Source organism: Kogia breviceps, chromosome 1, assembly GCF_026419965.1.
Source record: "Kogia breviceps isolate mKogBre1 chromosome 1, mKogBre1 haplotype 1, whole genome shotgun sequence".
In the NCBI taxonomy this organism is placed as follows: Eukaryota; Metazoa; Chordata; class Mammalia; order Artiodactyla; family Physeteridae; genus Kogia; species Kogia breviceps.
The window spans coordinates 181968354-181991811 of record NC_081310.1 but is presented as its reverse complement, the minus strand read 5'-3'; the positions used below and the strand labels follow the sequence as shown (position 1 = coordinate 181991811).

Genomic DNA, 23458 nt, shown 5'->3' with positions numbered 1-23458 from the left:
AGGCCCTGGGCTGGGGCGGGCCCTCTCTCCCCTCCCCTGGAGTAGCTTAGCCCTTCTGGGCAGAAAGAGGAACCTAGAGGACAAAGACCCAGCGGCCAGGCCCGCCAGCTGGGGCTCGAGTTACAGAGGGGCAGCTCGGCGCCGCCCCTCCTCGGCGGAGCTAGTGCTGCTGGGCTGCCCTGCCAAGAGAGCCTCGCAGAGCAGCCGGTGTCGGGGTGGGCGCTTTATTCGGGGCCGGGGGCGGGCGGCAGAGCCCGGCGCACCCGAAGCAGCAGCGTGGCGTTGGGCACCAGGCCCGCGGCCTGCAGCGTGAGAGCATCATTGTGGTAGACTGTGGGCGGGAACGTACTGCAGATCTCAAAGGTGGTGGCCTCCACGGCCCTGGGGACAGGGAAGAACGAATCAGGCTAGGAAGTGGGGCCAGAGCCCCGCTGCGGCTGCCAGCTGAGACCCGTGCCCACCTGGCCTGTGCAAGCAGAGTGCGCACATCACCAACTGTGTCCTCTGGCCGCATCGTCAGCAGGAAGGCCTGCTCGCCATTTTCAGACTTGATGCGCAGCGTGGAGAGCGCGGGCGTGGGTGACTCCGGAGACTCCTGGCTCCTGCGGACCCAGAGGCTGTCAATACCCCCTGGTAGCCCAGTCCCAGGGTCCTCACCTCTCCACTCTGCCCTCACCTCTCACGCTCAGCAGCCAAGGCAGGCGTCTCCACCACGATCTCCTGGATCTGGGCACGCAATAGGCAGCAGTTCTGGAAGGCATCGATGGAGTGGACAGAGCCCTGGGCCCTGCCAGTCACACCCTCCCCCCAACCCCTACAGGGGACTTCTCCTGACCAGGGATGGATGAGACCAGTGAGCCAAAGGGGGAGGGGGGCATCCTGTGTAAACGGGGGCCCAAGGAGAGAAAATAGAAGGGAAGCTTTGGGAGGTGGCCCTATCATTCCCTTCCCTCATTCTAGTGGGGGAGACAGAACCCCACGCAGTGACCAGGCTGGGTGCCTAACCTAGCATGGGTCAGGGAAGGCTTCCCTGGGGAAATGACACCTGAGCTGTGACTGAAGGATGAAGAGGAGTCCTTAGAAATGGAATGGGGGGCAAGGATATTCCAGAGAGCATAGGTCAGGGAAGACTTCTGAGAAGAGGTGATATATTTGAGAAAGTGTCAGCATTCATGTGGCTGAAGCTGGGAATCAGGTTGGACTGAAAGAAAGAAAAGGTTAGAGGTGGGAAGAGGACCAGAAAGGAATGACAGGCCTTACCTAAGAACCACTGGAGGGTTTCAACAGGGAGGAGCCAAGATCCAATTTGCATTTTTAAAAGAGCACAGAGGCTGCTGGGGGAGGATGGCTGGCAGGGCGGGAGAGGAGGCGGGAGGCCAGTGAGGGTCCACTGCAGTTGTCTGGGAGACACTCTGGAGCCTAGGCTAGGATAGTGGGCGGCGGGGATGGAGAGAGAGATGGATTCGGGAGCAGTTCTGGGGACAGACCGATCTGACAGGACTCGGCCATGTGTGGTGAAGGCAGAGTCCTGGGAAACAGGTTTGGTATCTTTCACAGGTAGAGACGTGGGAGGAGTAGCAGGATAGAGAGTGAGGAGAGAGGATGATGAGTCCTGTGAAGGCCAGGAAGGTGTATTTCGGTCGGAACCTCAAGAGGGTGGCCTGAACTTGGGCTCACCCCCAACCTAGACTCCCCTGACTTTCCCACTCTTACAGCCACACTCCTGCGTTGGCCAGCTGCTCTCTGGTCCTAGCTCAGAGAGACCAGGAGACAGTCTTGAGAGCGCACGAGCTCCATCGTGTCCAGGAGACAGGGGAACAGCTCTGAGGAACTCATCTCTCCATCCAGGCCACCCTCAGGGGCCCTCAAGCCTGAGCCTCCAGATAAGCCGCTGCTTCGGTAGGCCGGGCCAGGGTTGATGGTAAAGCCCCACCCCCCCACCCCCCGCCAATAAGGTTGGGGGAGCCAGGGCTGGCCTCACCTTCAGGGTGTCCCGGATGGGGCCTCGGATGTCAATCACCTCGCCTTGTCGGATCACAAATTTGGGCAGCCTGTTCAGAAACTTCTCGGCGGTCATCCTGGAGCCTGCAGAGAGGGCACTGGGAGCCTTGGCCGGGGCAGAGACTGTGTGTGATGGTGGAGGAGGCTACCTGGAGTTTGTCCTGCACAGTGCCCCCACCACCTGGCCCAGCCTCAGGGCCGAGCTCACCTGGGTGCTCCATCCTGTCCAAGGGCTTTCGAACCCTCTGCCAGCCTACCACTCGGCCCTCGCCTGGGAACAGGTCCAGCCCATTCTCTGGGTAGACCTGATTGCGCAGGTCACTCACCTGGCAAGAAGGAAGGGAAACAGCGGCTGGCACAGCTCTTCAGTCCTGGGCTCCATGCCCACCCCTACTTGCCCAAACAGAGGCTCCAGGAATAGGCCCAAGGAATGGTCTGATGCAATCCCCATTTTACAGATGAGGAAACCGAGGCCCTGGGAAAGAGCAGGAGAGCTGCAGTTCATGCTGCTCCCACGCGGTACCTGAGCCCTGCTCTTCCTGCAAGCTCCCCTCATCACGCCAGCTGGAGCCACAGTACTGACATCCTCCTCACAGAGTCCCTCTCGGGAGCAGACCAGGAGGGGCGGGATGAGGATGTTAGGAGAGGGCAAAACCCTGCTTGGCATGAACTACCTCAAACACCCCTGGTCGTGACTCACGCTATTTTCCAAGCCATGGTGGCACACACTCCCTCACACGCCCTCCCTGTGGAACTAACGCACCACCCTCTGGGACACAGCTTCATGTGCTCCCATCACAGCACCCTCATCTCACTGCCGACTGCCCCACAACAGGGGGCCGGCTCCATCTCAGGTCCTTTAGTCCCAACGTTTGCCCCGCAACGGCACTACCTTCCATCCCAACCAGGAGGCTCCAGGAGCCTCTGGGCGGAGCCAGGCCACTTTTGCATGGACTCCTCACGTTCCCCAGGCTGTCCAGGTGTCCTGAATGCTGGGGAGGAGGGGCAGTGGTCCCACGCAGCTGAGGGCTCTGCTTTCAGGATACCAGAAGGGGGCGCTGCCTGCTGTTCAGCTACATGCCTTCCCCACTGCTGATGCAGCAAGTATGGCCACGGCAGCCTCCCAGCCCCGTTTCAGGCTCACCCTCCTTCTGGAGGTCATCAGACTGGGGTCTCTGAGGTTGAGCAGTGCCCCTAGGTGATGCCTGATGAAGCATTCCTACCCCCTCCAAAATCCCCACACTGGGAGTGAGTGGTTTGAGGAGGGCCCATCACCTTAAAGGGGACCCCGTCAGGGTACAGCCGCTGGAGCTCTGACGGGAAGAAGCCATCCAATATGTCTCGGAGGCAGCGCTGCAGGGGGAGAGGTAGGGTGAGGCCTGCCTGGACCTGTACGGTGCCCTACACCCTGCTTCCTGTCTAGATGGCAGGCTCTGGGCTCCGGGATCATGGGGCCAATTACTCTCTGGATCAGACTCTGGAAACAGAGTCCCAGGACATGGTTGCGGGGGGTGGGGGGGGGTTCTGGAGGTTCTGCATGAGCCTGGGTGCTGGGGGTGAGCTGGGCCCATCATCTCCAACTAATGGTGAGCAGGGGGTGGGCCACCACAGTGGCTTGAGGGTGCACAGGCCTGTCTCCCCTCCTCGTCACTCCTACCCGTGTGCAAGGATCATGGAAGGGCCGGAAGGGCCCATCGAACATCACGATGCCATTCCGGTAGAGCTTCAGTGGGATGGGCTCAAGGACACAGTGTGGCACTCTGCTGGGCACTGGTGTCAGCTGGGTGTCACTGTCTACCGCCAGCTCACTGAGATCCTTCAGGCTGGCCAGCAGCCTGTCAAAGTCCACCTCGGGGGGTACCAGTGAGTCCCCTGGCAAAGAGGATTGACATCCATGAGCCTCTCTTCATGGCTGCTGTGTGCTCCAGATCCCTGGCTTCCACAGCCCCCTCCCATGCTGGGCAGGGGCCTTAGCATCTCTTTAAGTGACCACCTGGGGAGGAGGAAGGACAGCTAACACTAGATAATAATAATAGCTGTCTTTTAGTGAGCATTTACTTTGTGCTAGGGGTTTAACATCTATTATCCCATTCTTTCTTCATACCAACCCTATGCTGTAGGGACTATAAACATCCCCATTTTCCATATTAGGAAACTAAGGGTTAGAGGTTAATGGCTGGCCTAGGGACACACACAGTAAGTGGCAGGAGCAGGATCAGATCCCAGATCAGATGTGCCAGGCACTGGGTTAGCAGCTGAAAGGCACAGTGCAGAGTTCCCAGCTGTCTGGGCTCAAATTCCAGCTCCTCCACTTCTACCTGTGTGACCTTGGTCAAGTTATTTAACGCTATGCACCACAGCATTCTCTTCTAGAAGGGGATGATGATAGGACCAGGATGGCTGTGAGGGTCCAAGATGACCACGTAAGAATTCCAACAAGCATCTGTCTGTGTTACTTATTGTTACCAGCTCTACCGTGCACAAATGGACCTCAGGCCAACCCAGAGGCCACGCAGCAGGGGTTACTTATCTCCATTTTACACATGAGGAAACAGGCCCACAGAGATGAAAAGTGATTTGCCTCAGGCCACTTGGCAAGTTAGAAGAGGGGATTGACCCTGGAGTCTGTTTTTCCCACCCATCTGCACCATCAGGAGAGAGAGGTGAGGGTCGGGACACCTGCTGGACAGAACAGACATGGGAGACCTTGGGTTGCACATGTGTTTGGCCTCCTCTTCTGAAAAATGTGTTGTCCATAGAGCTGTTCATAAGGTTCATGAGGTGCAGGTGGGGTGATGAGACAGCCAAGACAGATGCCAGAGCAGAAAGGATACAGGGCAGGTGGGATGCTGGTGGGGGACAGGCCAGGAGCTTGTTCTCAGTCCTGAAGGGATCTGGGCCCGAACTAAGTCATCTACTAGGGTGTAACCCTATAAAACACTGGTGACTTTCTGGGCCTTCTTGGAAGCTGTTTTTCACCAGGACAGCCAGGCTGAAGCAGGATGTGGGTCAGGACTCTGGGGACCCAATTCCTTTCCCCACAGTGGTGCAGTGGCTGTACCGGGGAAGTACAGATGTGGGTGGCCCTGTTTCCTGTTGCCTTTGTGGCTGCTGAAACGGTAGGCCCCAGCTGGCCTTCCCTTCTCCCCTACATCTCCTACTGCTGCAGGGGCTGCACCTGCGCCCCCCTCTTCCTGGTGTCCCCTGGAGTCCCTGAGAGTCCCAAGAAAAACTCAGAATATCCTGGATATCGCTGGTATGAGCCAGAACAATATCAAGACACTATTTTCCTTTAACAACTAACTACTTTCAGAACACCTAGGTAAACCTAAAAATAACAACAGAAAAGCTCATCACTTTCAACACCTGCCCCCACCTCTATATTCTTACAGATGGGAAAGTGAGGCCTAGAAAGTCACACGACTTGGCCAAGGCAGGCCACACAGCACAGCCAATAGGACGACTCAGATGCGCGTCGACAGGGGAAGGGGCAGGTGGAAACCCAGGGGAGGATGCCAAGAAGCAATGAAAGGGAAAAGAAAAGTTGGCCGAGAAAATCAGCCGCGAAGGCTCTCAGCCAGGGCTCGGGGGTGGAGAAGTGAAAGCAGGGTGGGCCTGGCAGGTATCAGATGCAGCAGAATGGAGGTGAGACAAGAGGCCCGGGAGAAGGAACCGCAGCTCTGGACAAGCCAGGGCTAAGAGAATAAGGCAGGAAGAGCCTGGCATCGCCACCTCACAGCCTGGAGTGCTCAACAGAAACCTGGCCCCGTGCAGCCACGTCACATGGGATGAGGCAGGTCAGAGGTCAAGTGAGGCATTTCCTCTCTGAGCCGCAGCTTTCTTTTCCAGGGAATGGGTAAGATAATAGAAATCTTCACCCTGCCCGCGAGATCCAGGGGTGAACTGACTGTGGTGATGACTCAGCATTTACTATGTGCCAAGCACCAAGAGGCAGGTCTTCCTTCTCCCATTTTACAAATGAGGAAATTGGGCCTTGTAAGGTGACATGCCCCGGGTCACGCAGCTTGCAGGGCCCAGGTGACTCTAAGCCTCTGTCCTCAGTGACCACACAGGCTGCCTCTCAGTGTTGGTTCTTCAGATACTGCTCACTGGGGTTCCTTTCCAAGGAGGGGTACAGGGCAGGGAGATCATCTCTGAGGCCTCATCCAGCTTTTGAGAGCCCATGATTTTATTTAAAAGGGGAGTGAAGAGGCATGGAGATCAAGTCCAAGCTCCTTGGCCCAACTCCCAAGACCCTCAAAGCCCTGGCTCCCCAGCCTGCCCTCAACAAGCTCCCCTGCTCACACTCTGAAGCCATACAGCCCGGGCTACCACTTCCAAGCTGTGTGACCCCGGGCACATGGGCCAACATCTCCGGGGCCTCAGCTTCCTCTTCTATAACATGAAGACAATAACAGCCCCACTTTACAGGGTTGCTGTGAGGCTCACAGGAAGTGCCTGGCAGACAGAGCTGTTGTTGTCACTAACACCCCACCCTCTTGATCATCACAGGGCTCAGGGGCTCTCTCACCCCCTCCTTGGAGAAGCCTTGCCCGGAGCCCCTGCCCCTGAGCCTGGGCCTCTGTTCCTCCTGGGTTTCTGGACCCCTTGGGCCCACTCATGACCCTCATCACAGGCTGGTGTCATTTTGTTTGCTTATTGGTCTTTCCAGCTACACCGGTCACTCCTTGAACACAGGCAAGAGCATCCGGCCCTGGGCCTGGCCCAGAGTGGGTGCTCAAGAAGCACTGGATCCGTCCCTCCACCCCACCACCCCGCCATCCAGCAAGTATGTCCGCAGCGCCCATGCTCGGCCAGGCCCTGAGCAGCATGGCCACGCCCACGCCCAGAGTCCTGCCTTCCTCAGGCTCATCCTTGAATGAAGGAGACAGGGTGACAAACAGTGACAGAGGCATGTGTTAAGTGCCACCGTGGGGCTGCAGGGCCCAGAGGAGGGCCAGACCCTGCCCCTAGCGCAGGTGAGTGGCGAGCCTGCCCTGGTCTGGCCCCTCGCACCCTCACTGGCGGACAATCTGCCGCCGTGAAATCCCAGCAGGCCCGCCCCAGCACCGCAGGCGAAGGCTGTTGAAAGGAAACAGACCCACTATTTCCACACACCTGCACGCCAGGCCCTGCTCTGGGGACTTCACCTACATTCACTCTGCTCTTCGGAGGAGCCGGTGGGGAGAAAACGGGCTCCGAGCGTCTGGTCACCGCCAGGGCCACAGCCAGCCTGTGACTCGGCAGGAGCTGACTTCTCTGGCCCCTGCTTTGATCGTCACGCTGCTTGTCCCCACCTCATCCTGTATAGAGGATCGTCCCAGCGGGCTCTGACCATCCAGGCCAAGGGCACCCAGGCAATGCCTGCCAATCACCTGCATGGGTACGTGCCCTGGCGTTGGGGTCGAGCCCTGTGCCGGCACTCTGGAGCACAGCAGGGGCGGAGCAGTAGGTGGACACGGTCATCGTTCACCGACCGCATGGCAGCCTGAGAGAACACTCCACATGCTCCACGCTGCGGTATTCAGTGCTCTCAATTCAGGGCCTAGGGGTCAATCGTACCATCTCCTCACTTCACAGATGAGGATGTGGACTCAGAGGTGAGGCAGGTTCCCCACACAGGGTACGATCTGACCCAGGCCCCCCTCTTCAGCCAGAGCCTTTAAGGCTTTCACTGCAACGCAGAGCCCCTAACCACGCGCCCAGGGCAGCTGCAGGGTGGCACAGTGCCTGGCGCCGAGCAGGCACTCCACGCACATGTGCTAGAGCAGGTAGGGTTTGAGCTGAGCTTCACAGGAGGGGAGAAAAGGGGGCAGGGCACTTGGGGGACACAACACAGGCCTGAGCTAGTGGGAGGGAGGGTGGGAGGAGTCCAGTCTGCCTGGGGTCTAGGCCAGGCCAGTTCCAGGGGCTCAAGGGCAGCCCAGGGACAGCCCATGGAGGAGTCAGGCTGGCTTCCTGAGCAGGGGAGGGAAGAGACTCCCACACAGATGCCGGAGCCTGGGCTTGGGGAAAAGGGTTGGGGAGGTGGGTGCTGGGAGGGGGAGGGGGAGATGTAGAGAGAGGGCAGGGACTTGATGAGGAGTGGCGGGGGTGAGGAGTTCAGAGCTGGCTGGAGCTCTCAGCCCTGAGGCTCAAACACCTGCCCTGAAGGTGGTAGGACCAGAGTCGGAACTGTCCCTTTCATGTCTCCTCATACCCTGAAGCACCTGGCAGGCATCCTGTTTGCTACTCAACATACTGGTGGGAAGGGGTGAATGATCTGGCCTGAGGCCAAGCCCTTGCAAGGCTTCCTCTCCCCTGAGCCCTTTCATGGGCCCAACTGACCCTCCTCCCTAAGGCAAGAGTCCCAGGCTCTAGAATGTTTGAATCAGCCCCAGTCTGCCTAATACAGATGCCCCAGCTCACCAATCCACTGGCCTGCTGCCCCAGGGCCTGTGGGGAATGGTACCCAACAGAGGGAGACCCAGAGAAACAAGCCAGAGCATCACGGTCAGCCAGAGGCTGGCTTCATGGACCCAAGGGCCCTTGGGGCAGGAGCAGGTTGGCACCTGGGGACAAGGCCATAGGGAGAGGAAGGGAAAAAGCCAGGAAAGGGGGTGGGGCAGTCCCAGGAGAAAAAGCTGCTAGAAATGAAAAACATGTTGTTCATCTGTCAGAAGAGCTAAACTGAGGCCCCTCCATGTTGAAGAATCAAAAGGCAAAAGAAGAAAAATGACACAAATCAGGAGCTTGTGGCCAGGCTTTAGAACAAGTGGCTTTAGAACAGGCGTGCTCTGAGCAAAAACAAACAACACAGAGCAGTTGGGGGCTGCTCTCTTTTGGGGAGGAGAGGGTAGAATCCACGGAACCAGGTCCAGAAACCAGCTGTCTGGTCTCACCCCTTCCGCAAAGGAGCAGGGAGGCCCCCACTGGCCAGAAGGAAGTCTGCCCTCCAACTAGTCAGCAAGGCCACATGAGGCCTGAGCCCAGCTCACCACACAGGGGTGGGGTGTGTGTGTGTGTGTGTGTGTCTGTGTGTGTCTGTGTCTGTGTGTGAGTGTCTGTGTGTGTGTGTGTGTGTTGTGTGTGTGTGTGTGTCTGTGTGTGTGTGTGTGTGTGTGAGCTCCCCAGCTTTCCCGTGTCCCAAATGGACTGAGCATCTTCCCCACACAGGGGTGGGGTGTGTGTGTGTGTGTGTGTGTGTGTGTGTCCATCCGTCCAGCCCTCACTCAGGTGCCATACAGCTCCCCAGCTTTGCCGTGTCCCAAATGGACTCAGCATCTTCCCCACACAGGGGTGGGGTGTGTGTGTGGTGTGTGTGTGTGTGTGGTGTGTGTGTATGTGTGTGGGAGCTCCCCAGCTTTGCCGTGTCCCAAATGGACTGAGCATCTTCCCCGACAGCCACGCTCCCCAGGGTCATCCCAGTTTCCTCCCACCCCCTCCCTAATGTTCGAGCAATCGCCAAGGCCATGGATTCCCCTCCTAAATCTCTCTGCTCTGCCCCTTCTCACCAGCCCCACCAGTATCACCCTTATGCTGGGCATCATCTCATCTTCGGCCTGGAGGACCGTAACCGTCTCCCAGTGGGCTCCCAGCCTTAAGTCTTGCCCCCTTCACTCAACAGTCTTCAGACTGCTTAAGTGCCTCAGTTTCCCCATCTGTAAAATGGAATAACCCCTGGCCCATGCCAAGGCTGTTTGTGAAAATGCTTTAAAAGAGGCAAATATGGTGCAAATGGGAAGTGATGTTTTTGAAACAAGGGTGAGGGGGGTTTCCCCTGAGATTTAGGGGGATCTAGCCAACGTGCAGCAGGTGGGACTCTCATGTTTTCAGTCTGGGCTTTTACCCAGCAGGAAACTTATGAAATTAAGAAAGTACAGTTGTCTTCCAAACAGTCCCCCGGGAGCCAAGCTCATGTTCCCATGAGACTGCCACTGCCTTCTGACCGTGGAAAACAATGAAAGCGCCCACTTGTGGGGCTGATGACATGCGAGGTCAGTGCTAGGTGCTGCGTCCAACCCACTGACTCCTAGTAACTCCATGGGAAAGAATATATACCCATCTACTGATGAGGAACTGGAGGCTCAGAGAACGGAACTCGAGTACCCAAGTCACACCTGGGCTAGGCGGTGGCAATGAGGACCCAGGTGTGACCAACCGAGCCTGGAGAACTACCTTCCAGGCAACGACCTCCATTCTTTGAAGAGAATGGACCTAGCTTTCAGAAGTGGCCAGTTCTGGGACTTCCCTAGTGGCGCAATGGTTAAGAATCTGCCTGCCGATGCAGAGGACACGGGTTCGATCCCTGGTCTGGGAAGATCCCACGTGCCGCGGAGCAACTAAGCCCGTGCGCCACGACTACTGAGCCTGCGCTCTAGAATCTGCGAGCCACAACTACTGAAGCCCTCCCGCCACAGAGCCCGTGCTCCGCAACAAGAGAAGCCACCACAATCAGAAGCCCACGCACCACATTGAAGAGTAGCCCCCGCTCGCCGCAACACAACTAGAGAAAGCCCGCACACAGCAACGAAGACCCAGTGCAGCCAAATATATATATACATATATATATATAAAGGAAGTAGCCAGTTCTATGGCTACAGGGATGGAGTGCATCCCTGGGGATATTAGCAGTTGAGTTAAAAAGAAAACGTGGTGGATGCCCAGAGATGCAGGTAGATTTCAATAGTTTGCTACAAATGAACCTGGAAAGAATCCACAGAGGGGGCCAAGCCCTTGGACTGAGGGACAGCTTCCAAAGCAGGGGGATTGCTTCTAAAGGCCACAGCTTTTAATGGGTGACATTTTGTAAACTATGGTGCCTGAGCCAAATGAGGTCTTGTGACATTTTGTATCCCTGGTCCCTGGAGCCTTAGAAAGATGAACAAGCAGAGTGTAGGGTTAGGTGGTCAGGGATGGAGGCTGAGGCCTTTCCCTCCTGGCCCTGTGTCAGTGGTAAGGTGTGGGAGGCCTTGGGGCACCTTGTGCTGGGAGGAGGGGCATGAATGAGCTGGCCTCTGGACAGCTGTGGGCCATCGGGAGCTGTAGGAGAATCCCCTCTGCAGGAGGGGCCGGGGTGGACCCCGACTCTACCTGGCTTCCAGAACTTCTTGGCTGTCATCCAGTCCCTCTCGCCATCCTCCGAGTCCTCCTCATGCATGGGCTCGCCCACCCACTGCAGGCCGTAGTCACCGAGGAACCGCTGTGGGGAGAGAAGAGGGAGATGTCGGGGGCACTCTCGGTCAGCCCCTTTCCAGGGGAAAAGGCGGCATCAGCCCAGCGCTCAGCCTCAGGCCTCAGCTCCCAGCCGACTGGATGGGGCGATGGGCCCGGGGGTCGTGGCCACTTCCTGGCTGTGGCCTTGGGAAGCCACCTCACCTCCCAGGGCCTCAGGCTTCTCCTTGTAAAATGAAGCTTGTGAGGACTCACTAAGGTAATTCACGTCATCTCCTTAGCACAGGGCTTGGCACAAGTAGGAACTTGCTTAAGTCAGCCATGATGGCGGCGGGGAGCCATGTGGGTCTGGCCCGAGTGGGAGGAGAGGAAGGGACACCTGCTCTGCAGGTCTGAGAGGACGTGTCCACCCACATGTCCCACATGTGGCCTCTCTAGGGCCGGCCGTCCAGAGCCTTTGCCACAGGAAAACTTCTGAGTTGTCTACGCTTCCTGTTGCTACTTCCTCATCTCCACTCCAGCCCGGCTTCCATCTCCACAACTCACTGCAACTGCGAACAAGCAGCCATCAGCAACCTGCCCACTGCCTAACCCGGCGGGCACACTTCTGCCTTCATCTCTTGTAACATATGTTCTTCCTTTTCCGTTTCAAATTTCTAGCCATCTACACTTAGATGTCCAACAGGCATCTCAAAATGAACTTGGCCCAAACAGTCATGCCTCCCTGCCCCCACCTCCCAAGGCAGGGAGTGGTCCAGGTCCCAGCTAGGCTCTAATGTGTTACCCTTTTAAATATTTCACCGTACTCCGTACTTGTGTCTCTTCCTGTGTACTTGTTTATGTGGGTCCCCTCTAGACTGTCAGCGCCACGAGGGCAGGGACCCTGTCTGCGTCCCGGTGCCTGGCAGGGTGCCGGGCGCACAGGAGATACTTTGAGTTTTTGCTAAATTAATGAAGCAATAAATGTGTGAACAACGTGAACGTGGGAGCCCCGATGCCCTCTGCCCTAAGGGGGCAGCTCTCACTCCTGTGGCAGCTGCTCAGAGAAGCCCCACGGGCTGCCGGCAGTCCTAGAAGCCCGCTCAGGGAGCAGCTGTTTACCCACAGCCCCGGGTATGAACAGGCCTGGGTGGGAAGGGCCCTCAGCTGCAGCTGCTGCTTGGGCGCTTGCGTCTGTGGTCTTAAATTAGGTTGGGGCTTTGGAAACCAACTCAGTGTGGAGAGGGAGAGGCTAGACCCCAGGAGGAGCTTCTGGTGGGGCTGGTGAGGCAGTGGGGGGCCCTGAGGATGTATGCATGCCAAGGACCCTCCCTTGAGCCTGGGGTCCCTCCAGTTCAAGCCTTGCTGTGTGAACGAGGGCAAGAAAGGTGACACTGGGTGAGTGAGATGCCACGTCCGGAGGCAGGGAACGGCCATGACCAACGCAGTAAACACACATGGCCAGGCCCCTGCCAGGTCCTGGGTGCACAGCAACGAACAGGAGTAAAGTGGTCCCTCCCTCCTGCCCTCGTGGAGTCCACAGTCCCCAGAGGAAGAGAGATGTGTTACTAAGAAAGCCCAGGATGGAGCACCTGCCCTGGTCACAGGTGAAGGGGGTCCCCTGGGAAAGGGCTCCCACCTTGACTTGAGACTGAGGATCAGTGAAAACTCGCCAGGGGAAGAGGTAGAACAAGAAGTTTCAGGTGGAAGGAACGACACGGACCAAGGTCCTGAGGTGGGAAAGAGCTTGATGTGGTCAAAGAAACAGAGGCAGGTCCCTGTGGCTGGAGGGGAGAGTAGTTCAAGACGACACTGAGGAAGGGGGATGGGCTAGCCCAAGCCTGAAATGGGGTGGGGGGTGCCCCAGGCCCCTGTGTGGGATGTGCGGTGAGGGGACTCCAGAGAGGTGGGCTCTGACCCAGTCCCTGGGGGCAGACAGCCCTGGGCCGGCACCTCCCTCACCTCCATCTCCCCGACCTGCCGCTGCAGTTGTGCGCACATGGTCTCCAGCTCCTCCTGCCGCTGAAGGGTCACCGTGCCTTCAGAAAAAGATGGGGAGGGGCTCCAGTGCCCCCTGCATGGAGGCTGCCAGGCCACTTCTGGCCATGACAAGAGCTTTGGCCTGAGGGTCATCTGGAGAAGCTGCTCCACGAGAACTCGAGGGATCCCCGGAAAAGCACCTCTTGGCCTCTCGCCCTGACCTTGAGAGGGGACAACCTGACTCTTGGGAGGCCAGCCCACCGAGCGAGGCTCCTGAGGGGGCTGCCTTTCCTCCAGGCTTTGGATGGCAGGCCCTGTGCTCAGGGCTGGGCTAGGGCTGCGCTCGGGGAACTCAGTCCCACACAGAAGGGCACCGCCCTGGGTGTCACAGCTCCTCTCTGGGCTCCACTGCCCAGACTCCACCACAGGACTCAGCTTGATGCTCTTGGAGCCCTGATACCCAGAGGTCGCCGGCCCAGGGGGTACAAAGGGGGGCTGACCAGCCCACAGAGAGGGCCTCTTACCCTGGTGCTCCTGGAGGGTCTCCACCAGCTCCTCCAAGGCCCGTATCTTCCGATCCTGCAGCAACGAGACAGGAGGGGAGCAGACCTGGTGGTTCCCAGAGCCCAGGGGAGCCCCTTCCAGATGGGAAGACCCGGCTTAAAGTCCCTGCCCCACTCTGGCACTGCTCTGGTGCTCAGACGGCCCTTGTGGTCCCACTGAGGTGGGGGAAGGGGGTGGGCACCCCCAAGTGCCCAGCACTCAGCAGCCACTGCTGCCACCCAATCTGAGGTCTACAGGCCTTGCTCAGATGTGGAGAAGACCCCTAGCCTCTCTGCTCAGGTCACAGGGACCCAGGTCAGTCCCAGGCCAGACCTGGCCCTCGAGTTGGGTGGTTTGGTCAGGGAGATGGTTCTAGAACCCATCCACCATGGCCTATTGCAATAGTAGCCTCACTGGCCTCCCCAGCCCAGGCCCCTCCACCCCTCAGACCACACCCTGGCCCTCTCCCCACTGGGGCCCCACCTTGGAGAGCATCTCATCCGCCTGGGCCTTCACCTGCCGCTCCAGATCCCGCACTCTCCTCGCCATGGTGGCCATCAACTCCGAGCCGTGGTACACAGACACTGCCAACCAGACAAAGTCCTAGAGCCCGGGCCTTGAGCTGAGGCTGAGGTTATGGGGGTCCAGGGGAGGGGGAGAGGGAGCGCGCTCCCCAGAAGCGGAAATAAGGGCGGTAACAACAGCTGCCACCGAGATGATGGGGACAGTTCTACACACTTTTCATAAGTCAGCTTTTCTGAGGAAATGAACTGTTTTGGGAAACGGAGGCACAGAGATTCTGTAATGCACCGAGGGAGTGGTACAACATACGGGTTACATCACCTTGAAACACTGTCAAAAAGTTCACCCTTAAAGCAACTGTACTCCAATAAATATTAAAAAAAATAAATGTTCACTCTCAGTTGAATCACACCTCTAATTTCACCCTTAATTCACAGGAAATACGGTAGATAAAGGAGCAAGTTAAACAGCACCGGACAAATCACTACAGGGGACATCCTGCGGGAAAAGTAGCCTGGACTCTTCAAAAAGTGTCATTTTTTAACAAAGGCAGGGATTCTGCTCTAAAGAAGTATAACAATCAAATGCAGTGCATGACCCTCAATTAGAACCTAAATCGGGGGGCGGGGGAAAGCTATGAGAGATACTTTGGAACACTGGGATGTTAGAGAGAGTTACTGGATTGTTCATATTCTTAGGTGTGATCACAGCATCGTGGTTACGTACTTCCTTACTCCTAGAAGATGCAAAGGGAAGTATTTAGAGCTGAAATGTCATGGTATCTGCAACTGATTTCTAAATGGCTCATCCAAAAAATACACTTGTGTTCATAACATATGTGTGTATGGAGAGAAAGCAAATATGGCAAGATGTCACCAACTGCTGAACCTAGGCTGAGGACGTATGGGTGTTTGCTGTACTATTATTTCAACTTTTCTGTTTGCTGACAAATTTTCAAATTAAAACATTTGTGAAAGAAAACAGGAGAGACACACGGGAAGAAACAGGCCCCCTTCTTCCCCTGGATGTTGTCTCTCTCTGTGTGAAGCCGGAAATGCAGCTGTAACCACGGACCACGTGGAGCTGATAGGCCCAAGGATGGTTCGGTGGAAAGGCGGAGAAAGCGGAACTTCTGACAATGTCTGAGCCGTCTCCCTAGGACTTCTTGGTATGTGGGATAATAAAGCTCCCTGATGTTCCTTGGCTGGATCAGGGTTTTCGTTGACTTGAGTCGAAAGCTTCTTAACTGATACATAGACACTGGGGAACTGTCAGCACACGGATGACAGCACGTGTGTGAGGCAGAGTGGCAGAGGAACATTGCACGGAACAGCTGGAGCTGGCAGGGCGCCGAGGGAAGCGCCTAGGAGGCAGGAGGACGGCAGGGAGGCCGAGCTATGGAGGCCAAGAGCCCGGGGTGCTCTGGAAGAGGGAGCGGGGAACTGTGTGCAATGTTTCCCCGCAGAGAAGTGAGACCGGACAGGCAAGCCCTTGACTGTGAGCTTGGCAGGGGCAGCCCCTGGCTGAGAGTGGGCTGAGGGGTGGTGGCGGGGGAGAGGCAGAGAGACCTGGGGAACAGTCAGTTGCCAGTGGTTGCTGTTGAAAGTGTCCCCCCTGGGGTGATGGAGGTCCTGGCTTTGTGACCGAATGGCTGTGGGGCCGGGCTCTTCCGGTCTCCTTTTCCACCTCAACCCCTCCCTACCTGTAGAGGGGAGGGGGCATTCGGTGGAGGATCAGAGACAGTGAGACAGAAACGAGACAGAGAGAGACAGGAAGCTGCTTCCCCAGGATATCACAGCTAGTGGAAAACTCTAACCTCATCCCCAGCTCCCCCAGACTCCCAGCTCAGACCCTGCCCCTGCCCAGTGCTCCACACAGCTCACCCTGCCAGCCCACGGGTCCCCTGTGCCCAGAACTGCTCAGTCCTACCTCCCCTGGGAAGCCGCCCCAATGAGCCCCATCCTACTTTGGGCACCTCCACGATTGCAGTGTTGCCACAGCCCTTTGCGGATGGTGTGGGTCAGGCTAGGGGGACTGTCTAGGGGACTTGGGCCTTGTCCAGAGCCCTGCGGAAGCAGGAAGCAGATGCCCAGAGGCTGAGCTTCACCCTCAGGCCCTGCATTCCTCTTGGACTCTGAATCCTAGAGCCACTGACATCATTCTTGATGGGGATTACAGCCAGGTGTACCCCAGAGGTGCCAGCCACAGCCCGCCCTGGGGCTTTGCCAGACCTCCTGAGCTCACGGCCGGACCTGTGTGTGGCTTTACACCAAGCCAGGCTCTGAACAGGTCTGGAGGGCAGGCCCAGGGCCACAGTCAGCCAGGAGTAGAAGCAGCTGCCTCTGACCCAGCAGGTGGGAGAAGGTGTCATGCCTCTCAGGGCCTCCCTTTCCCCGGGGCCTCTCCTGCTGCCAGGGACACAGACCCCTTCGGGCCTCTGCACTCACCTTGCCTACTCACAGGGGCACCTATGCCACCATAGCAGGAAGGAACGGAGACACTTTCTTCTGAGCCGTGCGCCTCATTCAGCACGTCCACCTCATCTTCTGCAGACAGGGATGCCCAGGTCACTGCTCTGGGGCTTAAGCCCAGGCGAAACGGGGGCCCTGGGCCCTGGTCAAGATGAAGCAGCCTGTTCTCTGTCCCCTCAGCATATGAGGATAGAAAACTTGGGATGCTGGAGAGCAAGGATCCAACCAGAACAGGCCCCTTCTTGGAGTTCTCCCAACCTGGTTCCCTGGGGGGACCTGGGTGGCCAATGCCAGCACCACGGTGGGGGCTGCAAAGGTCTGAGCCTGCAGGAGGCAGGGCAGCAACATGAGGACTGGGCTTCAGGGAGAAAAGGCTGTAACGGGCTGCAGGTGGCTGTCAGAGAAGGAGGGCTGGGGTCTGCCCCCTCATGGCCAACCCCACAGTGAGTGGAGGGGTTCAAATGTTAGTGATGACATCTCCACTAAGGGTGTGCGGTGTCCAAATCCGAGAGCTGCAGACAGCACTGCAGTTGGCCAGTCTGGCTGATGGGAGTTCATCGTGTTCTTTCTCTCCATCCACCCAACCGAAGGACATGAGGAGGACATGAGGGCAGAGCCCACACTTACCATTTCCATAAATTTTTATCCCTCGCCTCCTGGGAATGGGGCAGGAAGGAGAAGGAAGACAGACAAGTTAGGACCCCCTGGATTGCCTTCGGGGGAGGCTCTGGCACCAGGTCCCCCATCAATCCTAAAGAAGGTGTCTCCTGAGGACATTCACCCCCAAATCCCATCCCGGCCCAGGGGTGAGCCAAGGGGCAGGCTTCAGGGTGTCCGACTCCTCCCAACAAAGAAGGATGGGGAAGAGCTGAAGGGCAGAGCCTTGGAGAGAAGATTACAAGAGTCCCCAAGCCCAGGAGCCCAGCCCCAGCTCTGCTCTGAAATGGCTGTAGGACCACAGGCCTGTCACTTAACCTCTCTGGACTTCCTTGCCCATGATGCAAATGACTCAAAGTGGGGTTCAGAAGAGCAAGGAGAGAGGTAAAAAATGCTTTGAAAAGATGAAACTGATAGATGGACAAACAGGATTCTCTTCACTGAGAGCCCAGCATGTGGCCGGGCCTGGAACAGGAGGGCCATCAGTGTTTGAAGAACTAATTCATGACCAATGAATAAACAGATGGATGCCGAGCCACGTCACTCAATGGCACAGCCCAGTGTGTGCTGAGACACATGGAGAGCCTCCCAGAGAAGGTTCGAGAAAGATAAGGTGATCGGAGAGAGATACATAACTTCTTATCGTTTTCCTCAGGCCACTAGGAGTCAATCTCCTAGTCCATGGGAGGGGCCGGGAGGAGGCAGGGGCATGGACACAAAGATCCCACGAGGCCGGCTCCTTACCCCAGATTCACAGGCTCCGAATGCAGAGGCACTCGCCGGGTCTTGCCAAGGGAGGCCAAAGGTGAGCTCATAATTCTTCTAGTCTCTAGCTGTCAGGAACTCCCTGAGAAGAAAGAAGTCAGCGCTTGGGGACAGTCACTCAGGACCAGGGAGCGGCCTGAAACTTCCTCTGCCCTGGCTACTTTTCCCAGGAGGGTGCACTGTCCAGGGAGCAGCACCCCTCACTTCTTCCCACTGCCTCTGCAGAAGTTTCTGGAGGCAGCCTAGCCTCAGGATCCCTATGCTTGATGTCCACCTGCTCCACTGGATATCCAGCTCTCTGGTCTGCTCTTGGAGGTCTCTGGCCTAGCAGTGCTTGGGAAAGGGCCATGAGGGTAGGATGGGGTGCAGAGGTGGGCCGGAAGACTGGGACTTCCCCAGACTTCAAGCCCTGGCACAAGACTACCCAGCAGGCCTGGAGCTTTTGTCTATCTACCAACGAGCTGGTCATCACGCCCAGGTGTCCACTCCCCTCCTACCAGAACCAGGTGCCACCTCCAACTTCTCAGAGCCAGAGAGGGGCAACCCCAAGGCAGGATTCTACCAAGACACCACCTGCATGGCAGGGAGGTCAAGAGCCCAGACTCTCGATAGGTTCTGCCATCCCAGTATAGCCTGTGCCTCAGTTTCCTTTAGCATAAAGTGGGGATGGTAACAGTACCAGCCAGGTAGGGGTAACACACATAAAGCACCTAGCCCAGCGAAACGCTCAAAAGAATTACTTAAAAATGTGAATTGTGGCTGCTGCTGTTATTGGCACATAGAAGGTCCTCATGAATGTTGATTTCCCTTCCTTTCCCCTTCCTTCTGGAAAGATGAATGAATATCAGGGATGCAATTAACGGTCACTACTCTATTCAGTGAATTAAATATCACGTGGTTAATATCTAGAAATCGAAGAATCAAACGACCTCCATCAGGGCCTGAATCAAGTCTTTCGTTCCACTTTGGAAATGTGTGGCACTGGCCTCTACCAGCCCCTGAATCGGCCCAGCAAGGGGACCTGCATCACCAGGAGGCAGCTCCCTTGGTCTTAGTTCTGGAGTTTGGGACTCATGCCCCGCCCCTTTCTCAGAGGTGCCCTCCAAGGACAAGGCCCAGAGTTTCCTGATCCCCATCATCCAGCATCCAGCCTCCCAAACCCGCCCCCAGCCTGCCTGCTTCCTGCCGTCTTGTCCGAGCATCCTCAGGGTACGTGTGGCCAAGTGTGATGGCCCCTGTGGCTCCCCTCACCAGTCTCCACACACTGCCAGAGGAATCTTCTTAAACCCAAAGCTGACATGTCACTTCCCTGCTCAATACTCCCAGTGGCTCCTTCTCACCCACAGAAAAAAAATTAAAAATTCCTTAACATGGATGATCTGGTCGCTGCCTGTGTCTCTGGACCTCACTCATCATCACCAACGGTCCCCCCGCATCCCACTCTCCACTTGAGCCACTCTGAACTGTCGGCCCTGAAATGCACCAGGGCTTTCTTTGCACACATGGCTCCTCAGGCCTGGAACCCGATCCCCCGAAATGGTCTCCCTACTCCTACCCACACCCTTCCCCTGGCGGCTAAGTCCTTTTCTTTTTTTTTTTTTTTTGCTTTTATTTGTTCTTTAGTTATATTTTAACTTTTTACTTTAAAATTATTATAGATTCACAGGAAATTAGGACAATAGTAGAGAGGTCTGGTGTATCCTTCACAGTTTTCACCAATAGTCACATTTTACATGACTATTGTACACAGTATCAAAATCAGGAAATTGACATTGTATAATCTGTGTGTGTCATTCTATGCCATTTCATCCCCTGTACAGATTCTGTGTAACCACCACTGCAATCAATATATGTACAGAGGACTTCCCTGGTGGTGCAGTGGTTAAGAATCTGCCTGCTAATGCAGGGTACACAGGTTCAAGCCCTGGTCCAGGAAGATTCCACATGCCATGGAGCAACTAAGCCCATGTGCCACAACTACTGCGCCTGTGCTCTAGAGCCCGTGAGCCACAACTACTGAGCCCACATGCCACAACTACTGAAGCCTGCGCACCTAGAGCCCGTGCTCCACAACAAAGAGAAGCCACTGCAATGAGAAGCCCACGCGCCGCAACAAAGAGTAGCCCCCACTCGCCGCAACTAGAGAAAGCCCGCACACAGCAACGAAGACCCAACGCAGCCAAAAAAAAATAAATTTATATTAAAAAACGGTATGTACAGAACTATTCCATCACCACAAAGATCTCCCCTGTGCTACTCCTTTAGCATCACACTCATCCTCCTCCTCACCACTATCCCTAACCCCTGGCAACCACTACTCTGTTTCCCATCTCTAATTTTCTTACTTCAAGAATGTTATCTAAATGGAATCAAATAGAATATGACCTTTTTTTAAAAAAAAACAGCTTTATTGAAGTATAATTCACACACTTAACTCTTTTAAAGTATACAATTCGGGCTTCCCTGGTGGCGCAGTGGTTGAGAGTCTTCCTGCCGATGCAGGGGACATGGGTTCCTGCCCCGGTCCGGGAGGATCCCACATGATGCGGAGCGGCTAGGCCCGTGAACCATGGCCGCTGAGCCTGCGCATCCGGAGCCTGTGCTCCGCAACGGGAGAGGCCACAACAGTGAGAGGCCCGCGTACCGAAAAAAAAAAAAAAAAAAAAGTATACAATTCACTGGTTCTTAGTATATTCATAAATTCAGAGTTATGAAAACACCATCACAATCAGTTTTGGAACACTTTCATCACACTAAAAAGCCCCAGGCACTGTGCCTTCTTTCGTAGTGAAAACTACCCTGCGTGAACTCCCACCAGACCTGATTATCCCTCCTTTCTCCAAATTCTCATCACCATAATGACCCCTCAAAAGAAACTGGTCAAAAAGACAGAAATTAATAAGCATTGGCAAGGATGAGGGGAAACCGGAACCTTTGCTGGAATGTAAAATGGTGCAGCTGCTGTAGAAAACAGTCTAGCAGTTCCTCTAAAGGTTAAACAGAGTTATCTTATGGCCTCCATGCCTAGGTATATACCCAAGAGGAATGAAAACTTACATCCACACAAAAATTTGTATATCTGTTCATAAGCAGCATTACTCATAACAGCCAAAAAATGGAAACAACCCAAATGTTCATCAACCAGTGAATGGATAAACAAATGTGGTATACCCTTACAATGGAATATTATTTGGCAACAAAAAAGGAATGAAATACATACTACAATGTGAGTGGACCTTGAAAACATTATGCCAAGGGAAAGAAGTCAGTCACAAAAGACCACCAATTGTTATAATTCCATTTATATGAAATGTCCAGAATGGGCAAATCCATAGAGACAAAGTAGGTTAGTGGTTGCCTAGGGTAGGAGGTGCTAAAGGGAGACGGGGAGGGTGGGGGTGGACTGCTAAAGGGTACAGGGTTTCCTTTTTTTTTTTTTTCCCGTATGCAGGCCCCTAACTGTGGCACCTCCTGTTGCAGAGCACAGGCTCCGGACACGCAGGCTCAGCGGCCATGGCTCATGGGCCCAGCCGGTCCGCAGCATGTGGGATCTTCCCGGACTGGGGCACGAACCTGTGTCCCCTGCATCAGCAGGTGGACTCTCAACCACTGCGCCACCAGGGAAGCCCCAGGGTTTCCTTTGGGGCTGATGAAAATGTTCTAAAACTGATTGTGGTGAGGGCTGCACAACTCTATGAACATACTAAAAAAATTGAAATTTACATTTTTTTCTTTCTTTTTTCTTTTTTTTTTTTTTGCGGTACATGGGCCTCTCACTGTTGTGGCCTCTCCCGTTGAGGGGCACAGGCTCCAGACGCGCAGGCTCAGCGGCCATGGCTCACGGGCCCAGCCGCTCCGCGGCATGTGGGATCCTCCCGGACCGGGGCACGAATCCGTGTCCCCTGCATCGGCAGGCGGACTCTCAACCACTGCGCCACCAGGGAAGCCCTGAAATTTACATTTTAAAGGGGTGAAGTATATAGTATACCTGGTCCCCAAACCAAAACCAACATCTTCCCTCAAAATAAGCTCCTCCCACTTCCCCTTTCTTAATGGGACCCCATCATCCAAACACAAAAATTTTCCCTCCTTCTTTCCCTCTTAATCCCATCAGTTACCAAATCCTGCAGGTTAAACTCTGCAAGTCTCTCACACATAGCTCCTCCTCTCCATGACCACTGTTGGCCATCCTAGTGAGACTCTCACTGTCCTTCTTTGGGGCTGTCACAACGGCCCCAAACTGACTTCCCCATTCCGGTCTCACTCCAGGCCAATCCAACACACTGTCTCCAGATCCATTTTCCCATGGATTATAGGAGACCCGTGAGGACGACGATTGTATCTTCCTATTAGCCTGGGGACTCCTGAGCGCGGGGCTGTGTCTCCTCCCTCAGACCGGGGACCCTGAGGACAAAGCCACGTCTACTCCCTTCACTTTGGGGTCTTTCTGGGAGGACTGTGTCTTCCCCCTCAAGCCGGAGGCGGCTAAAGGTTAGGCTGTCTGCCCCTTCAGACTCAAGCTTTGAGAGGAAAGCTCTGTCTTATGCCTCTACATCTTTGGGAGTCAAATTTATCCCCCCACAGGTCCCAGTGCTCTCCAGCGCCGACACGGACCAGCAGGCTGTACGCCTTCAACCCCTAAATCCCCAGCTGGAAGCGCTCACCACGTTGACTTCTACCACCAGTCCCGCCCTAGGAGCCGCGTCACCGCCCCCCTGCCTCCACGCGTAGCCATGGTAGGCGGGGACACGAATCTGCTCCCAGGGCGCGGGCGTGTCTGCTGGGGGAGCCGGGCCGCGGGTCTTGCGTGTCCGCGAGGCTCTCGGGGTGAGGGCCCCAGCCCGTGTGGGGGGAGCTCCATGGGCAGAAAGGTCTGGGGCCGTGACTCACCACGCAGGGATACAGAGTCGCCCGCTGCGCCGCCATCTTGTTGTTACACGGTTTCCCAGGCGACCAGGATCCGTGCGCTTCTCATTGGCTAATTCGAGGGGTGTCCCTGAGCAACCAGCAGGCAGCGGAGGCGGGTACAGCCGTCTGTGCTAGAATTCTATTGGCCCACTGAGTCTAAATTCATCGCTGCATACTGCAAATCCCAGAATCCACCGCTCTGAGCGGACTCAGGGTCTGGAGAAATGGAGGGCACATTCATGTCACCCCGAGGCACAGAAAGCGGAGAACCTGGGATTAGATTCATGAAGCTGCTGGAAGCCTCTGGACCTGAATGTGTAATCCCGACAAAGCCACTGTTTTGCTAGATTGATTTTGGGAGAAATTACATTTATCCCTCTGAGCCTGTTTTTTCATCTGATCAGTACAGTACTAAGGGGGCAGTTCTTTTAAGCATGAATGGAAATGATGCAAGTACTTAATAAATGTTTCTTAAATCT

General features: G+C 55.8%; 1 protein-coding gene across 1 annotated transcript; it reads right to left on the bottom strand.

Annotated features, from left to right (window-relative positions):
• Nucleotides 1-208: 208 nt before the first annotated feature.
• Nucleotides 209-23019, bottom strand: UBXN11 (UBX domain protein 11). Its single transcript, XM_059070389.2, has 15 exons — nucleotides 22962-23019; nucleotides 18051-18153; nucleotides 17277-17305; nucleotides 16626-16724; nucleotides 14140-14240; nucleotides 13638-13692; nucleotides 13096-13172; nucleotides 11074-11182; nucleotides 3659-3873; nucleotides 3277-3354; nucleotides 2210-2327; nucleotides 1982-2085; nucleotides 677-750; nucleotides 462-602; nucleotides 209-381 (listed from the first exon to the last, which is right to left on the bottom strand). The coding sequence occupies exons 2-15, from the start codon at nucleotides 18119-18121 to the stop codon at nucleotides 225-227; spliced, it is 1428 nt and encodes a 475-aa protein (XP_058926372.1). The 5' UTR covers nucleotides 18122-18153; nucleotides 22962-23019; the 3' UTR covers nucleotides 209-224.
• Between the last annotated feature and the right edge of the window lie 439 nt (nucleotides 23020-23458).

What these genes read in the sequence shown, in the direction of transcription:
- UBXN11 (XM_059070389.2), bottom strand. Translation starts at nt 18,121, where the DNA reads ATGAGCTCACCTTTGGCCTCCCTTGGCAAGACCCGGCGAGTGCCTCTG. An exon ending in TGCCCCTGTGAGTAGGCAAG is followed by an intron (nt 14,241 to 16,625) that starts GTGAGTGCAGAG and finishes TCTGGTTGGCAG; the next exon opens with TGTCTGTGTACCACGGCTCG. An exon ending in ACTCTGCTTGCACAGGCCAG is followed by an intron (nt 382 to 461) that starts GTGGGCACGGGT and finishes CCCTGTCCCCAG; the next exon opens with GGCCGTGGAGGCCACCACCT.